Source organism: Falco rusticolus, chromosome 4 (genome assembly GCF_015220075.1).
Source record: "Falco rusticolus isolate bFalRus1 chromosome 4, bFalRus1.pri, whole genome shotgun sequence".
In the NCBI taxonomy this organism is placed as follows: domain Eukaryota; kingdom Metazoa; phylum Chordata; class Aves; order Falconiformes; family Falconidae; genus Falco; species Falco rusticolus.
The window spans coordinates 37,910,240-37,928,421 of record NC_051190.1 but is presented as its reverse complement, the minus strand read 5'-3'; the positions used below and the strand labels follow the sequence as shown (position 1 = coordinate 37,928,421).

The 18,182-nt window shown below is 51.9% G+C and overlaps 1 protein-coding gene across 8 annotated transcripts in view; it reads left to right on the top strand.

Moving 5' to 3' along the window:
* The window catches only part of RAB11FIP3 (RAB11 family interacting protein 3), a 77,797-nt gene that overhangs the window by 39,012 nt on the left and 20,603 nt on the right, over positions 1-18,182 (top strand). For 2 of the 8 annotated variants that reach the window (XM_037385981.1, XM_037385982.1), the window contains exons 4-5: positions 12,128-12,315; positions 15,403-15,576. In XM_037385981.1, the coding sequence (XP_037241878.1) occupies positions 12,128-12,315; positions 15,403-15,576 (362 nt within the window). Of the gene's footprint in view, positions 1-4,935; positions 5,039-5,380; positions 5,557-5,743; positions 5,824-6,257; positions 6,468-6,654; positions 6,789-12,127; positions 12,316-13,279; positions 13,412-15,402; positions 15,577-18,182 lie in introns of those variants that run through there. The other 6 variants (XM_037385987.1, XM_037385988.1, XM_037385985.1 and 3 more) reach the window with 6 other exon arrangements.

Here is an 18,182-nt window from a genome sequence, read left to right as displayed (position 1 = left end):
CTCTTGAGCCAGTTCTGGATCAAGTCAATGGACTTGCATTGTCACCCTGAGCAAGTCCCTTATTCCCTTGGGGCTGCTGGGATGAACACAGCCTGAAGAGCTGGGTTCCTCCCCTAGAAGGCTTTCAGGGGCCTGTTGAATATTGGATTATTTTTCCTTTTTGAAAGGTAGTTACAAAAGCCAGTAATAGCTGGGTAGAAGGTGGGAAGGGAGGTGAGTTTTCTTATTCCTTCTCTATCTGGTACAAGGTCACAAATGTGCTTTTTAAGTGCTGGACTGAATGGTTGAGAGGCTGTGACAGTCTGCGTCCCACTGCTCGTGCAGGCAAGGGCTTTTGCTTTTTGCTCCTCAGACCTGCACCAAGGGACAGTCTTCTGTGAGATTCAGAGCAGGGATGTTTTCTAAGGGCTTATTTAACATAGATGAGCTCTGTCAGCGCTGCAAGCTATTCTGGGCAGGAATACCAACAAGCCGGGTGTGTTCCCTGCTGGGATGAAATACTTCTGCTGCTGGGCCATCATTTCCTTGAAACGACAAGGTGACCCAAAGGAAAAAGGTGACGAGTCCTGAAATCTCCTTTTCAGAAAGCCGTAAATGGTTTCTTATACTGAATTCAGAGTAATCATCCAAAGATCAGAGCTCTCTTCGTGTCTATGTTTAATATGCCAGGAAAGAATTACCCTTGTTGTCTTGGATACATGATTCGAAATAAAATTTCCAGCCTGCAAGGATTTTGTAGAGGTTCGGCAAATGAGAACATGATCAAGAAATACCGCTTAGTGTTGCGGGTGTAAAAATAAATTGGCATCTTGGGGCATGTGGTTTTTTGTTCTTGTTTAGCTGAGCTGCAAGCTCCCAACGTGCATTTTATGCCACATGTCCTGTAGTGTGGTACCTTGGAAAGCTTGAGCTGGTTCAGGGATGGAGGGGCGGTGAGAGAAGCCATCGTACAAAGCATCCTGCTGGGAGCAGCGAATGAGTGTGTTTTCACCGGAGCCCGGTGCTGCCCTGCCTGGCAGAGCTGTCTGCTGGTGGGAGGGCTCCGGCAGGCCCTTCTTCGTTAGGTGCAGCAGGCACCTAATCATTGAGACAGAAACAGAGTAAATAGCCTTTCCCAGTATGTATTCCGTCTTGCTTGGATTCAGCTGGAAGAGAGGAGGGGGGCAAAAAACACCCTTCCAAAAGTGAAGGTGATGCCTTTCTTCCGAGTAGACCTCCCACACCACCAAAAAGCGGTTTGTATTCTCAGGTGTCCCCGTTTCAGACCGGGAAAGCTGGTGCACAGCGAGCACGCGGCTCTGCAGCTTGCTGCCATGTGGGATCAGAGGGCAGCTGAACACGACGGCTTCTTTCTGGGCCCCCAAAATGTAGCTGGTGGGCTTCAGGCACCGGCTGAGCCCCGTGTGCTTTGGCAGGGCCATGGGGTAAAGGAGCAAAGCTGGCTTTCCTCCTCTCGTGTCACACCGGAGGGTGTCTGACAGGTGACTGAAGGAGAAAGCACTGTGCCGTGGTACTGAGAGTGATTGTGGGTACCGGGTTGGGACCATCGACTGTGGTCCCTCTTAAACAGCACGGAATCACAGCGGCTCGAGTGCTTGGCTTTTACAAGTGTTGGGGCCTTGACAAAGAACTTGTCTCCTAAATGTTTGCCCAGACAAGTGTAAACAAGTGCTTCAAGCAGTCTAAATGAAAATGTCTTCTCTTTGTTAATAAGGTTGCCCTTCTCAGTGACTCATCCCCTCTTCTGGTGGCTGTCCTCAGAGCCAGCTGAACATCTGTGGAAACCCCTGAGTACCCACTCAGTGGTGTCTTTCAGCAAGTGTTTGCTCTATAGAGAGAAGAACCAACACTTGCACCTTCCAATATGGGTGTAAAAGCCTCTCAAAGGGGGGCGAGGTCTGAACTTTGATGCTTCACGCAGGGACCTTGGTCATGTGAGATACTTCCACAATTCAGCCGCTAGCGTGGCTCCTGATGCAGCACGAAGCTGCTGGCTCTTGTTGCACCTTGCGAGGTCTGTCTAGCAGGCAGGTCTGTCTGTTACACTTTTTTCGAAGAGGATTTCTGGTTGCATGGCTCTGCCGAGACAGCGGCTTGCAGAGGATTGGAAATGCAGGAGCCTGGGTTCCTTGCAACCACGTGGCTTCTTGTGCACCCAGCTGTGCTTGCAGGGGGCTCATCGCAGTCCCTCACAATCCGCTGTCACGTGTGCAAGAGGAATCTTACCCCCTGTACCCGCTCTGGAGCAGGGAGAGCATCACCTCACTGCCTGCAATCCCGGGTAGCATGTTTCTCCCTGACCGAGGTGGAAGTGCAGTGGTTGCAGGGCAGCTGGGTGACAAACTTACTGCTTTCTACTTCTGGAGGGAAACGTCACCCAAAAATGGTGGCAGCGGGTTTGGCTCCCTTGCTTTGCAAAAGCTACGTAAAGGGAGCTTGGAGTCTGTCTGTCCAGGCACCGGGGTCCTTGCCTGTATTCCCCCGGGCTGGGCCAGCACAGCTTTGCGGCTGACTAACTGGGAGGTAGGAGTTCTCGCCTCCCTTGCAAGCTCCCATGGAGCTCGTGACTCAGTTCTGAGGTACGTGGACTCGTTTGCAATGTTCTGCAGGGGGGAAAGGTGAACTTGGACTTGGCTTTCTTGATAGCCACTGTGCCTTGCCCTAGGACAAGGGCTCTGCCCTGACTCTTGGGGGCAGATGAGCCCGATGGAGCGATGCAGAGCAGGAAGGTTGACTCTTTCAAAACAAAAGCACGCCACAGAAATGGGGTGTGCTGCCAGAGTTACGCTGGGATTGGGCATGGGGACGTGTAACCTCAGGTAGGCTGGAGGAGAGGCAGAGCCAGTGCAAGGCTGTGCTCCGTAAAGGCTGACCAGGAGCGCGCCAGATAGCACAAATACTGATTTTAGCTGTGGGAACTCGTGCTTTAGGCCAGCAGGGTTGTAGGACAGCCTTTTTTGAGATCTGCAAAATAGGGCAGCTGCAGCTGCTGTAGGTGAGAGGCGCAGGGGCAGCGGGGCAGGTGGTGGTGCTGTGCGGTGCTGTGGTGCTGTGCAGTGCTGTGCGCCTTGCGCAGGGCTGTTGCCATCTGCTGGGCGGCTGCTGTGGCTCCTTTCGTAGCAGCCAGGAATATGCATCATGCTGAGCCCTGCACAGCCACAAGAGGGGAATTTTGCTTCCTCAGAACAGCAACGCTAACCAGGCATGCAGCAGCACTAACAGGCACGCACACGGGCACCCTGCAAGCCTCAGCCCCCCCAGGCATATCCCCTCTGGCTAAATGTTCAGTAGCAAGTTGCACAGCACAGTAAGGGTGGATCTTGGGGAGTAAAATGGTTGTTGGAGTGGTCCCACATCTAGTTTTGTGCATTTTGGGCGGAAGGGATACTCGTGCCTCTCTCCACCCTGCCTGCCCGCAGGCACAGCTGGCAGCTGCTGAAAGAACAGTTTCGTCTGTTAAAGTTGGAATTTCTTTTCATGTGGCACAATTGAATTTAATGCTTTTTGAAGGGCAAAAAATAAGAGTGAGACAACTTAAATCCACACTGCTGGATTTCTCCAGCTACTCGGAGTAGCTGCAAAGGGGACCCAAGACTTGCAGCATTCCAGCTGTGTGCTGGTAAGACAGAAGCTGTTGCTGAGATTGCGTGGTGTACCGCAACTTGGGTGTGCAGGAGCCGTTCCCCGGAGGCATCAGCTATTATTCCTCATGGCTTGTGTTTTGCAATGAGCCCACGTGGAGTGGTTGTACAAGTCTGGTGTAGACTTGCTGTGTCTTCTCCTGGTAGCCCAGTGGACTTGCTGAGCCCTCCTTTCTTATTACAGACTAACCAGGAAGATACTTGCCCTCCCTAAGACAGAGCGCTGTGCAAGGTGAGCGCAGAGTATTTGGAGTACGTGTTTTCCACCTTCGTGGTGGACCTACTTTGCAATCCTCAGCAAAAGCAGCAAACGTGAGGTTTTTCCTCCTCTGCCTCTCCATACCACTGTTACCAGCAGATGCGTGTCTGGTAGAGGCCAGCTACTCTGAAAAGATGGGGTTAAGCTTTGCAGCCTTCAAAGGCAACCTGCCCCTGAGCTGCCGACGCAGGGGCAGAGCTGGGGTACAGCTCGCCAGCTCTTCCACTGACTCTGGGCTGTTCCCTGACTACCCTAGCACAGGTATGAAGGTCTGCAGCCCTTTGCCACGCCAGCACTGCTGTACCACTGCAGCAGCAATGGGGATGGGAAGATGGAGATGAGACAGCAGCATGGGAAGACTGCAGCTCTTCACCCTTTGGCTTAGGCTTTCTTTACCAGTGCTGTTCCCCTCCCTGGAAGGACTGGCCTCAATGGGCTTCTGGTCACGAGGCTGACCCAAAAGCATTGTCGTGCCTGAATGAAAGGAAATCGCAAATCCCTCTCCAAGTTGGCCGCTGGAATTGGTGTTAATTTTGTCCTAAACAGCTGCTGCACTCGAAATCTCGTAGGTGGCCAGAACTGCAGGGTGTGAGATATAACAGCTGCAGTTCGATGTCTGTTCATCTGCCTGTCCCTTGGGGAAGCACATGGAGCCCTGAGCGATGTCCCACACCATCCCCAAGGCCTTTCTGCTCCTGGGCACGGAGAGGCGAGGGGAGCTGCCCGTGCCATTCGCATGTGTGCAGCACATTTTCACAGCAAACAAGTGAACAGTCTGTATTACCTTTGTATTGATTAGGCACAAGAAAATACAGTAATTGGATTACTAAAACTGCTCCGACTGAACTCCAAAATCAGTCCGTGGTGGTAACTCAGTAACAAAAAGCCTGAAAATACAAAGGAAATTCATATGTTGTATAGACTCAGTACTGCTTAGAGGAAAGGATGGGAGTGTTAATTGGCACAACTGTCCCAGGGGGCAGGACTTTAGTTCAGGGTTATCATGAGAAATGTCTTTGCTGGTCTGAAAAGGTCCTAGTTGAAGTGTTTGCCTTGCACAAAATAGGTTGGAATGAGTTTGGAAAACAAAGACCTTGAAGCCTTATCTTGAGCCACCAGTGCAGCGCGTCGGACAGAGGTGGGAGGCTGGGCTGCAGCACGCCGGGCAGGCTGGGCACGGGGAGCAGCAGCGGCAGGAGCCTGCGAGTGGGCCAGGCGGCGTGGGAAGCAAAGGGGTCTCCGTAAGAGTTTGAAAGGCTGGCAGCGGCTGGGGTTTGCTGATTAGCTTTACTGTAAGGGGTATCTGACTTTGGGCTCCTCACAGTGGCGCTACGCCTCCCGGAGGTCCTGTGGCACGCACGGAGGAGCTGGGGGAGCAAAAGGGCTACGACCTGCTCAGCTGAGTAGCAGATTGGAACAGAGCAAGGAGGAGAGCTTGGGTTAAAGGGTAACCCCCCTGCTGCCGTGCCTGTTAGCAGGCGTCCCTGCTGCCTTTGGACTCGGCACAGAAGGTCAACTGGTTATCAAGGTGGAAGATGCTTCCAGTCAGTGTTGCCGAGTAGTAGGTCCTGCTCGGGGCACTGTGCTTCGGGAAGGATGTGGCCCAAAGGAGAGCAACGATAACCCGGAGGAAATGAGAACATGTAATTTATGAAGGTAATGGGAGGAAATGTTTGTCTATGCTAGACAGGCATGATTAAGGGAGTCTGAAGTTTGAAGCATGTGAAGTCTCTGTAGAGAGGAAACGGAAAAATAGACAGAACTCTCAAAACTTAGGGGTTTGAGCGGTGCACTGCAAACTATCCACTGTCAAGGACTTTATGTGCCAGTGGCTGCTGTGGGAAGGGAGGATCCCGTGGATCGGGTCACCCTGTGGTGCTGGTTCCGATGGGGCTCCTGCGTCTGCAGAAAGCAGCTGCTTGGGTGAGGGTAATGCAGAGCTGGGGTTGGTGTGTTTGTAAACTTGGTTAGCACCTGTGACCGAAGCACCGGCTCTTCTTTGTGGCCAGTATTGTCATTGCCTATCATAGATTGCCGTCTGAGTCACCCCAGTGGTGACTGAGGTTGCTTATCAGTAGCAAAGTGCTCCTGATCTTCCCCTGGTGAGCAAGGCAAGCTTTATTCATTTTTCTATTTGTAGCTGTAAGGAAGGAATTTGTCATTTTGTGCTTAAATATTCACCAGAAATATCAGGAAGGATGAGATAAGGCCTGGAAGCCTCCATAGGTCTTCCTCAAAATTAACTTTTTTAATGGGTGGTGGTTTCAGGGGGGAAGAAAGCGTGTGCACCTGGCATGGGGCTGGGCGTTGCGTTGCTTTTATTTTGGCATTCACGTAATGGGGGGGGCTGGCGGGGAGGTGTGCGTTACTCGCCTCTCCTTGTGGTGGAGGCTGGGAGGTCAGGAACAAAAGGCGCTCTGTTCGGACGGCGCTGAGTCAGTAAGCCTCACACCCAGCATCTCCTGGACTTTGTTTCCCTCCTGCCTTGCAGAAGCAGCCGGTGGCTCCTGGCGGTGGGCACACCTGGAGCTGCGTTTGACTTGGGCAAGGAGGCGATGTGCCCACAGGTGGGTTCTGAGTGCTAACGTGAAAGGAGGAGGGGTTGGGTTTCTAGAGGAAGGCAAGTCTCCGGCCCCTGGGACTGCTCCCAGCCCTGGAGGGGCTGAGCATCCACCCGACTCCGCCGCTTGCTGTTTTCTTACCGAGTATGTTGGCATGTGCAGCATGTTTAGGAATGGTCTTTCCTCCCTGCAGTCCGTGAAAGGTGTGCACATGATAGTATCTTCATAGTCTTCTCTGCATGGCTCTTCCTGGGGGAGCTGGACCAGGAGGGACAGTGGCTGCAGGCTTTCAGGGTGCCAAGGGCAGTCTGCAAGATCTGGTGTCTTGTGAGTTGCTTTTTGTTTGGTTGGTTTTTTTGGGGGGGGGGTGGTGGGGGGGTGTGTTTTTTATTTGCTCCAACAGATGCAGTGTGGCTCTCTTGCTGACTTTTGAGGGGTGTTATTGAGTGTAGCAGCCTCAAAAGCCAATTTCAGGGGCTGTGTTGTGAAAGATGCCTTTACCCTAGGCTGAGCACAGGCTCTCTGGCTTCTCTGAAAAGCAGACATTGCCCGAATGTGCAGGAAGAGGCAAATATTGTGGCCAAGAGGTCAGTGCTTTGCTGCTGGTAGCAGCCTTCGATGTGGGATCACATTTCTGGGTGCCTCAGGGTGTTTCAGGGCTTTGGGGGTGGTTGTATTAATGCAGACTCAGGTGGGACTATAAACACAACTTACCTTCCTTCCCCCTGGCTTTACATGGGTCTAAAGCCAGTTTAAGCACAGATTGCCTGCTCTGAGACTGGGCAGGTGCGTGTCCCCAGCAGGCTGATGCCACGGTACTGTGAGCCGTGCCGGGCTACCCCTGCGTGCTGTGATCCCACACCGAGCAGGTGGGATGCTCTGCGTCCCTTCTCCCTCCTGTATTCCTCCTCCCTCCGGACGGAGCCTGTCCCGCAGCCACCATCCATGTGGGGGTCCCTGGGCGTTCGCAGGGCTGCCACTGGCTCGGCTCCAGCCAGGGCAGCGTTCCCAGCCAGGGGCTGGCACCGGGGTCCTGGCTGCGGTCAGCAGCAAGCCAGGATGTCCTTGGGGGTTGTTTTTTGTAGCCGGTCTGTCTGTCCTGTGCGCTGCCAGAGCGGGCACTCATCATAAACAGGCTCACACTTGCTGGGAAAACAGCACTGTTTTTCCTTCTCCTCTTCCTGACCTTCCCCTCCCAAGCTTCTGAGCGCTGGTGGCCCAGGACAGCAGAGCTGGGGATGTGGGCACAGCTCCAGGCACAAGCACCAGCCCTGCAGAACATGCCAGGAGAAGCTTCCCTGGGAGCCAGACTTTGCCCTCCTCTCCAAGGCAGTGCCTTACCAAAGCCTGGGTGAAAGCTTCTGCCCGTCACAGATCAGAGCTTGCCTTGGCCCTGCGTAGACCTTGCAAGTGACTCCCAATAGTCTTGTTTCCTCTCCTCATACTCAAGCAGCTTTTTTTTTAATCAGTGTGGGTTTTATGGCTCTTTAAAATATTTAATCCAACGGTCTTTACTCAATGTGTAATCAAATGACTGGAGTAGATGCACTGCTGCTGGAGAAGTCTCCTAAAGGTGCTTCGTCATCTCACCAGTCGGATCTGGGCACGTTGTCACCCCCACGCTGATTTCATCCATTTATTTCTTTTTAGAAGCAGGAGGGGTCACTGCTGGCCTTTCAGATCCCCACGTTCTGCCGAACCCCTTTGGGCAGGCAGGGATGTGCCGGGACGGCCGAGGCTGTGCTCAGCCGGGCAGGTGGCTCCGGCACCAGGGGAGGTCCCTCCTGGAGGAGCTGGTGTCAGGATGGGAACCCCAGTGGAACCAGGATCCTGTGTCAGTTCAGGGACCGTGTGTGTGCGTGTCTCCCAGGTTTAAGGTCTAAGATTTACCTGACGTGTCTAAGGGTACGTTTTATTTGATGGAAACTTAAAATGCAGTGATCATGGTGACACCAGCCCCATTCTGAACGTGGTGGGGACCTCCTTGGCGAGTCCCCCGGGGCATTTGTAGCCTAGCCTGGCTGTCCCAAGCCCAGGACGTCTTGAAGTGTACCGTGGGGGTTTTTAATCTGGAAGAAGGGTTTGCTTTCTGCCTGCTCACAGAAAGGCAAACCTGGCCAAACGAGAGATGTGACAGGGGGGCTTGAAGGGTCAGTGCACAAACCAGCTGCTCCTGGGGCGGTGAGGAGCAGCGTCCTGCACCCTGCAGCTGCACCTTTGCCCAGGGCACTGCAGCTTGGGTTTGCTTTGCCTTTTCAGGTCATACCTTAGCTAAGTCCCCTTGTTTTGCCTATCTCTTCATTGCATCTTTTAGCTTAGTTACTTAATCTGTGCTGAAAAGTAAAGCAAAGTTCTCCACGCTCATGCTCAGGAGAAAGACTTTGTTTACAGTTTCAATTGCCTTTTAACTCATTGACCAGGTAGGTTTAATTTTAACAGGGCTCTTGGATTTGAATTCTCGTCTAGGCTAGTATTACAAGAGAAAAAAGTTTCTCCTTTGCTAAATACAAGGGAAGTTTGAAAATTGTGTTACAAGGCTTGTTTTAAATTTTTTCTTATTATTATTTAAAATAAATAGCTGCACATCCTCAGCATGGCTGAAGGAGGATGGTTAACGTCCTGCTCTGGTGGCTATTCTAGCTCTAAAGGCTTGCTCCCTCATTCAGCGTGGCTGTACTGGTATTTCCCATCAATAAGATGTTTTGTAACAATTTGATAGACAAATCATCTGAGGGGCCCTGATGCCCTGAGCCGTTCAGCTCCTGATTACGCTTCGTGTCGAGAGGGTCAGCTCCAAACCATAACAGGGTGTGTTTTAATCAAATTATTTGTGGGCTGGAGTGTTTTGGGGTTTTTTGGTTTCTTTGCAATAGTTGTCTTTACTTTATGCTCATTACAATACTTCAGTTGATACTTAAATTTAAGCTTTCCCAGTGGTTTTTTGGATTTTTTTTTAAAAAAGCAGCATTTACTTTGCGGTCTGCAAGCTAGATTATTTCCAGTTTGGCATTAAATCTTTTTTGGACAGGTAAAAAGTATCCCTTTGAAGCAGGCAGGGAAATCCGCAGATGTGGATGGCTGCTGTCATCTCTTGAGCCCTCTCTGCTGCATCGGGTCCCCACTGCTTCCCACCGGCAGAGCCGTGCACGAAGCACCATCACTGCTGTGAGCGCTGGGGACCTGCAGTCTGGGCTGGAGGTGGGTTTTTTCCCCCAGCCCAAAACGTAAGCGATGATGCAGCACAACACTGTCCACTCTGCTGAAGCCTGACCTCTCCTAAACTTGGTGTACGCTGCAAATAGCTTGGAAAAAGCACTCAGAATTGCCCGAGCACCCCTTCCTCTGGAGGCTGGGGAGGGAGCTGCCGGGCTCAGGGATGCTGCAATGTCCTCGTGTGTCCATAGCAAGCTGGCAGAGCAAGCCTCCGCTTCCCAATCGCCTCATCCTCCTTCTGCTCAAGTATTAAGAGCCTGAACAGTGTTTCTAGGAAGTGCACAAATCCAGTAAAGCACTTAAACAAGTCCCCGGCTTTAGGTATATAAGTAGTCTTGCTTGATTTATGCTTTTTAAGGTGGGTGGGTGTTTTAGGAGGCTTTTGTTTTTATCTTGAAGCTAGTGAAAGCTGCCTTCTCCTGTGCCAGGGATGATGTGCCACAGCAGCCTGTCCTCTGAACCCAGTTCGTTTGAACAGCCCTGCCTCCTTCTGATGCTGACTTCAGACTGGTTTCATGAAGGTTTATGTCACGTTTAACTTCCTAGAGAGCTGTTGGTGCCTGTAAGTCAGCGTGGGTCCACGAAGGCTGAACCAAGCTTCCCAGAGGGGCTCCTGGCTGGTTGTCTCCATCCATCACCCAGCTGAGCATGCTCAGCTGGCGCAGGGACTGGTGAGAGTCCGCAGCAGGGAGCGCAGCGAGGGTGCTGCCTGGGTCGCTTTGCTCGGCTCCCCAGTGTCCCTGTGGAATAAGAACCGCTGCTGAGTAATTCTCTCTCCATCCCTTCGAGGTTTTCTGGGCACCTGTACAAGTCCTTGCTATCTCTTCTGCGCCTTGCATGTGCCGGGGCAGCCTGGGAATTTGTGAGTGAAACAAAACGAGGCGTTGGTTGTGCTGACAGTGACAGCTGCAGAAGTTCTTTGGGCTGCAAAGCATTTCCTGAAAGAGGAGAATCAGGCCGGTGAGAGCAGCGTTTGCAAATTCTAGGTAACAGAATGGCAGTGGGACGTTTGTGTCTCAGCGTGGTGCTCTCCTGCTGTCCAAATGCACACATACACCCTGCTTCAGATGAACAGCTCTAACGCAGTTTTTCGTTCTGCTGTCACAAGGGTGGTACGTCTATGTGTTTTCTTTCCAGTTGCTGTAATGCAGGGCTTTGAGAAATAGTTTTCTCAAAAATCCTTGGAAAAAGCCCTGAAAGCTGCTCTGTGTGGAGGAAGAGAGGTTTGCTCCAGTGTTGGTGCCTTCGTTCAAAATGCTGCTGCTTTGCCCTGCTGGAGGGGGTGCAGCCAGCAGCTGAGCCAGTTTGATCCCATTGGTTGAACTTCAGATGGAGCAAACGGCTTTTCATGGGTGTCTCTTTATCTTGAGGCCAGGCAGGAGGGCTCCGGTCCCTGTGCCCAGCACCTCTAGTGACAGGGGATCAGCTGGAGCTCAGCGCTGGCACTCACAGATCCCACCGCAACTGCGATCCCAGAGCCAAAAATTATTTGAATTCTGAGGTGCGCTGGGGAAATCCCATAAATGCTGGGAAATGAGCTGGCACTTTGATGGGTAACAAGAGCTTTTGCTTTAGGATGGTGTTCCTTCTGGTGCTCCCAACGGTTCTCCTCCGAACATCGGGGTGGCTCTGGGCTCAGCACTGTGGGTGTCCAGGGAGAGCCGTCCCTGCCCACGGGTGCGAGCAAGCAGGCAGGACCAAGATAACACCTGCCTGAGGGGCAGAACTGGGAGGAAAACCTGGTCCTCCTGGCTCATAGCGTGGTGGCTTCAAAATCACGTTGTGCTGCTTTCCTAGAGCCTGCCGCAGGTGCTGGATGTGGCGAAGCAGTGCGAAATAGTCGAGATGCTGTTCAGCTGGAGTGCGGAGATTATTTGAGTGCCCTGCTCTGAGTCCCTGCAAATTAGACACTGTAATGAAGATTTATAAACCAGCTTATTTTCTGTTGAGGGATGGAAGGTGCCCTCGTATTACTAGACGGAGGGGAAAGTGCTTTAAGGGCTAACTGTTACTTTTGAATGGTGGTGTTTGCAGAGAATTCAGATTAATAGTGTCCCCTTAAAATGGAGTGGGTGAAAGCAACGGTGGTCAGAACCGCAGAGTAAGCAGTGGGTAATCCCTCCTGGACTCGACAAATCCATACTTGCTCACAGCAAAACCTCCCTCCAACTCTTATTTAGTATGTATTTCTGTAACCTGCTTTCCAAACTCTGCAAATCATGCGCGGCCAAAGGCTGTGGCGCAGCCGGAGCGGCACTCGGTCCTAGGACCTGGAGCCAGAGCAGCAGCGGGACGTGGGGTACGGCTCACGCTGGTTTTAGGAGGTTGGATTTCTAAGCACAGAAATTCAACACACAACAGTAATTAGCTGCCTCACACATGTTTTGTCCTGCTCTGCAACAAAACCACATAGCTATACTATCTTATTTTTGTCCTCTTGTGTTTTCTGGCAGGCAAATGAGGTGACTGACAGTGCGTACATGGGCTCAGAGAGCACGTACAGCGAGTGCGAAACCTTCACGGATGAAGACACCAGCACACTAGTACATCACGAGATGCACGACGAGGTAGAAACAGACAGTGCCATCGACTCCACTGTGCACTCGGAGTTCACGGATCCCATCGAGGAGCCGGAGCATGGGTGAGTGGGGACGGCGAGGGGCTGGAAGCTGGCAAACCAGGAGCAGACAGGGAGCGAGGGAGACAGCCTGAGGATTTAAAAATAAAGTGGGCTGGGTCTGTCTTGCTGAAACTGGTTGGTTTGTTCTTTGTATTTGTAACTTCATGCAAGACCAAAATAGCTCTTCTTTAAGAATAATGATAATAATTAGGCTGCACACGGTGTGTAGGCTGTTTTGGAGCTCGGCCTGGCAATCTCTTTGAGTTAATTGTTGCTTGCCTTGGGAGAACTTCTGTAGCCTCATTAGCATCTTTAACCTCTAAAATAACTTCTCAGATGATCCAAACACCTGAAATACTTGCAGTTTTTAATCTATCACTTAAGCCAGAAACACAACATTATAATTTTCAAGTCAGGAGGGGAACTCATCGTATTCTTGTTTTACCTAAACATGCGTGTGCCCTTTGATGTGCAACCACCTCCTGTAATAACTAGTTTCAAACTTGTGCCTGAAGCACCGAAGTGTGAGTTAAGATCATCTTCCCCAGCTCTGAACCGCTGCTGGCAAAACTGCTCCTGGGCCCGCCTCGTTCCCTAGATTTTGCAGGAAAAGTGGCTTTTGGGGTGAAACTGGGATGCTGGCGGGCAGGAGGGGAGGGAATAGCTCCTTTAATACTGACCCGAGAGCACCGGTCTGCACTGAAACCTCTGGGACCATCATTGCTTAAGGTCTGCTAATGCACAAGAATGTTTTTGGCCCAAAACACGTCACCCAGGCTTGGTGCTCTGGTGAGTACTTGCAGTTCCCTTTGCTTTTAAAAAGCACCAAGCTTCTCTCCCACCCCAAAATCATGTCTGGGGACGTTAGAGATGCAGAGTCAGTGCTGCTGGGCACTCAGTGCCGGGGCTGAAAGGGTGCTGTGGATTAGAGAAAAAATGAGATTATCTGGCTAGGCTCTCCTCACCCAAGCGCGTTCAGCTCAGTGACAGTTAAATTGGGATATAATCGGTTGCTGAGCTCCCCGGCCGCCGAGCAGAGGGTCTCTGGAGGGGTCATGGCAGCCTGCGTGCGCTCCCATCCTTTGGGGAAAATGCTGTGCCTCAGATTCACCTGCCTGTAGGTACAAAAGACTTTGCTCGGGAATTTTTTTAAGATTAAGCTGTTCATGGGGCTTCCCTGCTATTCCCAGTGTGGGCCTGGGGAGGTTGGGTGTCCTTCGGGTGCTCAGTCCCAGTGCAGTGGTACCTCTTGCCAGGTGTCCTAAATGTCTGCCAATTCCAGGTAGCCAAAAATATCAAGAAGAATATTCATTTGTCTTAAAGATTTGGAAGGCTTGAGATGGAAACCTCTGGAGTTCTATTCCCAAGTTGTTGTGGGCTGGGTTTGGTGCCACCAAACCCCAGGCAGGACAACAGTTTTACACCTCTGGTGCTCCAAGCTCTTCCAGGGGACAGTTAGTAAGCACAGTGCAACCAGCGCAGCCGGTGGACTGAATCAGAGCTTCAACGCTGCTTTTTGGTAGGTGTGGATGAAATACTCATAGTTTATTGCCCGAAGCATCCCTGGCTGAGGGGTTTCCAGGTGCCTGATCAGATCTGCTTCTGTACGGTGCTTGTCAAACCACAGCCCCAAATTTAGAGATGTGGGGTTGGGTTTTGCTTGGGAGTTCAAACTTCCATCCCCTGTCTTCTATTCTTGGAGAGATTTCCGATGCTTTTGGCAATGGTCTGCTGGGTGCAGCGTCTGACTCACCGCTGGGGAGGATGGGCTCTGATGGATCCCGCTGCGGGAATAACGCCGCTTCTCAAGCGCTCAGGGAGGATGTACAGATGCCCGCAAGCTGGACTGGACTTGTCTGCGGTTAAAGAGAGATCTGCTCCTGTTTTGGCTGGAGAGTTGACATGTTTTTATTAGCAGGATAAGGGCAAATCCTTCAGATGGTACAGGTTTTTGTTGTAAATGACTTACCGGTAATCTTTTTTCTTTCTGATTTAGTACAGCAATCCAGTCATACCCCGTTTTCCCTTTCCTAGCAAGTGAATGAAGGTGGGCGTATAGCCTGAAATATTAGTTACAATAATGCAGCGGGGAGGGAGGGGTTATAGAGCATTGAATTTTGCAGTGGAGAGCAGTGCTAGTCCCCTCAAAACACAGACCTGTGGCTCGTAGACACCTGGGCTGCTTTCAAGTCTGGTTCTTACAAATACCCCCTGCCTTTTCCCCCCAGCTTTATGTTAAACCCCCTGCAGTCCTGGGCAGGAAGGTCCCTGAGAGCATGCCCATACTGCTGTGGTGGTTTGACTTCATACAATGAATGCTGCGCACGCAGAAAGACACAGAAGCAATGACTGCTGTGCTGAGCTGTGTCCCCTCCGAAGCAAGAGACATCCCAGGACCTGTGCTGAGTGTATTTGGGATTTATGCTGACGCTTAACACACTACAGCCTTCTGTATCCAGTGTTAAAACCACACGAAACGGCATTCCCCCCTCCAAGATTGTCATGAGTGCATACAGTGTTTTCCCAGCAGGAGCAGGGAAGGGGCTCCTTCGTCTTGCCAGGGGGTCTGTGGCTGCCGGGTTTGGCAGCCTGTAACGGCCAGGATTTGTGTCGTGGAAGGGGGGTGGGACGGTGTTAAGAGTGTTAAACCCTGGTGCTGGGCTCTTGATAGGATTATACAGCAATAAGCAAGTGTGAGCCTGGCGCATAGACGGGTGGTGTATTTCAAAACATACTTAGGGTGTGTTTGGGACATGCTGAGCTTTTTCTTTGCTTTCAGTTGTGGCTGGGCCATGCAAGGGCTTGCCACTAACCCTGCAACACTGTCTTGCAAGTCTTACTGCCCCCAAATCCTCTGTCGCAGCTGCCAGGGGAGCTTGCGTGAAAAAGCAACAGTTTGTTGTAAAAAAAAAAAAAATTGCTGTAAACTTCCCAGTGATGCCCGGGCTGCCCCTTCAGTGTTCAAGGCACAGGGTGAATTGCACTGTAAGGAAGGGCAGCCTGGTCTGCCAACGTGGGAGGCGTGACTTGGAAAGCAGATGTATGGGATGCAGTCGGAAAAGTTGCTGTGGTGGCCGCTCTCTAACGTCTTCCCCTCTGTTCCCACAGATCCCATCCGCACGACCTGCCCCTGGGCTCGGAACTCAGCCACTCCATCGTTACGGTCATTAGCAGAGAGGAGCATTTTGAGGATTATGGAGAAGGGAATGAAGCAGATTTGTTCTCGGACAGCTTGTGTAATGGGGAAAGCAGCTTTAACAGCTCCTCGTTCCTCTCTCCCAGGTAACACCCCGCACAGTGCTGGCAATGTTTTAACCGCTTTCAGTTGCTTAGCTCTTCGCCTATGCTTTGTGTGTGAGAGAGTTGTTTTCTTTGGGTTTGCACGCTAGTTGGCCTGCAAGAGGGAGTTCCTGGCAAACTTTGGATACAACAGGATAACTGGCTTGGAAGAGGAGTTGCCTCCCTCAATCTTTCCTGTTCCTGGACAGTACACATCCTCCCATCCAGAGGCACTAATGCCCGGCAGCAGGTGAAAGAGCAGTCTGCATTTCACATGTCTCCAGGACAGCATCACGTTCCCACTATTAGCGATATGGCATCTCGCAGAACCTTCCAGTAGAGAGAGCCACCGTGCAGCTTTACCCCTGGATAAAAAAAGTTGGATGGCTTTTTCTTTTTCTTTCTCTTTTGTGCTTGTATTTTTGGCATTGATATGATGTTTGGTTGGATTTGCACAAGCTGCAGCAGCCTTCCTTCTCCAGCCAGCCGAAGGGATATGTGGAGCAAGAAGCAGGCTGTAGCATTTTCCTGCACTCCTTGCATTAGAGTCTGCAAGCGGGCACATGTTGGTTTTCCAGCCTGTGCAGGGTGGACTGAGGAGCTGGTATGACAGTACAGAACCCGTCAATCCTTTCTAAGGAAAAAAAGTAAAAGCTGGAATGATCATCCACTGCTGCAGCCCACCGAGTCTTTGTGCTGACAGGTGACACCAGCGACACGTTGCTCTGTTGGGCAGTGCATCTCTGCATGAGGCAGGAGCGGTCCCTGCCAGCCACACGCTTCTGTTGAAGACAAGAACGTACTTTTTTTCCTTTGGGATCATACACATTTGTGACTTTCTGCAGCAGGATAAACATGTCATAGCATTATTTATTTATTTATTTATTGCTGTCTACCTATATTCTACCAGCTTCCCAAAGCCCTTCATAGAGTTCGGGCAATTCTGGTTGCCCAGGGCTGTCTGGGAAGGAGTGCTGTCAGATCTCCGCACCTGCGCTTTGCTGCCGGTCAGGGCTGGCTGTCTTTTCTGCTGGTGCAGCAGCAGTCCCGAAGCTGTTAGCTAAACCTGCAACAGCCGCGTGTTGCTGTGAAGCATGCCTAACCCATTACCTCGGGAGACCAGTGCTCCAGCGCTTGACGTGATGGGATGCCCGGCAGTGGAAGGGACACATCGTTCATCTGTGGCCGCCCTTTGGTTGTGCTGTGCAGAGATGCCGAGCGTGGCTGGCTGCACTGGTGCTGCAGCGTGGGAAGTGCTCTTCAGATAAAAACCAGCCTTGGTGTTCATTTTGAGTTCCTCCTTGAGGGTGGGCCTCCAACCTAGTCCAGAAGGCTCCTGGCAAGAAAAAAACTCAGCTAAAAGAGCTTTGCAATCAGCTAAACTTTTTCTTTAATATCAGCCTGGAGCTCCCAGGTTGCCTCCACTCCCAGTGTTCAGATCTTGCTCTGGCAGGGCACTGCCTCCCCTCTGCTGCTCTGTCTCTTTGGATCTTATCCACACGATCATGCTCCGCAGCATCTTTCCTCTGCTGGGAGGGTCTCACTCGGCACGTGGCCACGCAGCTCATGGTGGTTTGTGCTGGAGACTCACTGCTGAGGCTTGCTAGGGAGGCAGGCTGCAGACAAAGCCTGCAGTACCTCCAGAGTAAAGAATGCAGAGGATTTCCTCATGCCTTTCAGGTCTAGCCCTTACCTTGGATTACTGTTGCGCAAGCGTAGGTCCTTAGCTGATTGTTCTATGGGATTGGGCTGTTTTTCTGAGCAAAGCCCCGCTGCCCCAGTGCGTTTAAATGTAGTGAAACCTTAAAGAACTACAGGATATCACTGGTTCAGGCTGAATTAATATTTTATTTTATTTTTTTGGGCTGTGGTTTGAATATGAGGAACAGCATCACTTTTAAGAGGTGACATCGCCACGTAGCCTTTCCGTGTTACAAGTGTCTCTAAACAGGAATAACGTCGACAAATTTTCCTGCTACAGCTCCAGATCTTCACCGGAGGTCTAACACAAAACCCAAGAGCCTCCAGGGAACGCGATGGGATATTGCATTTTCCTGCTTAGTCCTTGCGTGTGTGTTGTGGTCCCTCCTCTTGGGTTGCCGCCTCTTCCCTGGCACGTCCATCTGGCAGCAGGTCCCTCTGCAGCGCTTGTTGGGAAACAAATGGCAATGGAAAGGAAAGCTCCTTGTACGTGCCCGTTGCCACTGCCGCCGTGCCGTGTCAGGAAGCACCGATGCCCTGTGGAAGGCAAATGTTACTCTGCGAGTTGGAGGGAGGAGGCCGGAGGGCTGCGTACGGCGCAGCGCGTGGCGGCGTGCCACGAGGGTAGGTGGGGGCACCCCGAGGCACAGCGCGGTTTCAGCTCTCGCCCACTCCACGGGCAAGCAGCCAAGGCAGCCAGAGGCCAAGTGTATCTGCACGCACCCGAAGAGTTGCCAGGCTGGCCTGTGGGTTCTCCTCTGCGCTTCTTCTCCCATGTTGATTAATGATTCGGGTTCCCACCTTGCCCAGGGATGCACCCAGCTGGGTGAGCCGTTTCTGCCTCCCGGCGGAGGCGAGGAAGACTCCCCGTGAGGGCTCATGTGCAGCCCGGCGCTGGGGCAGAGCCC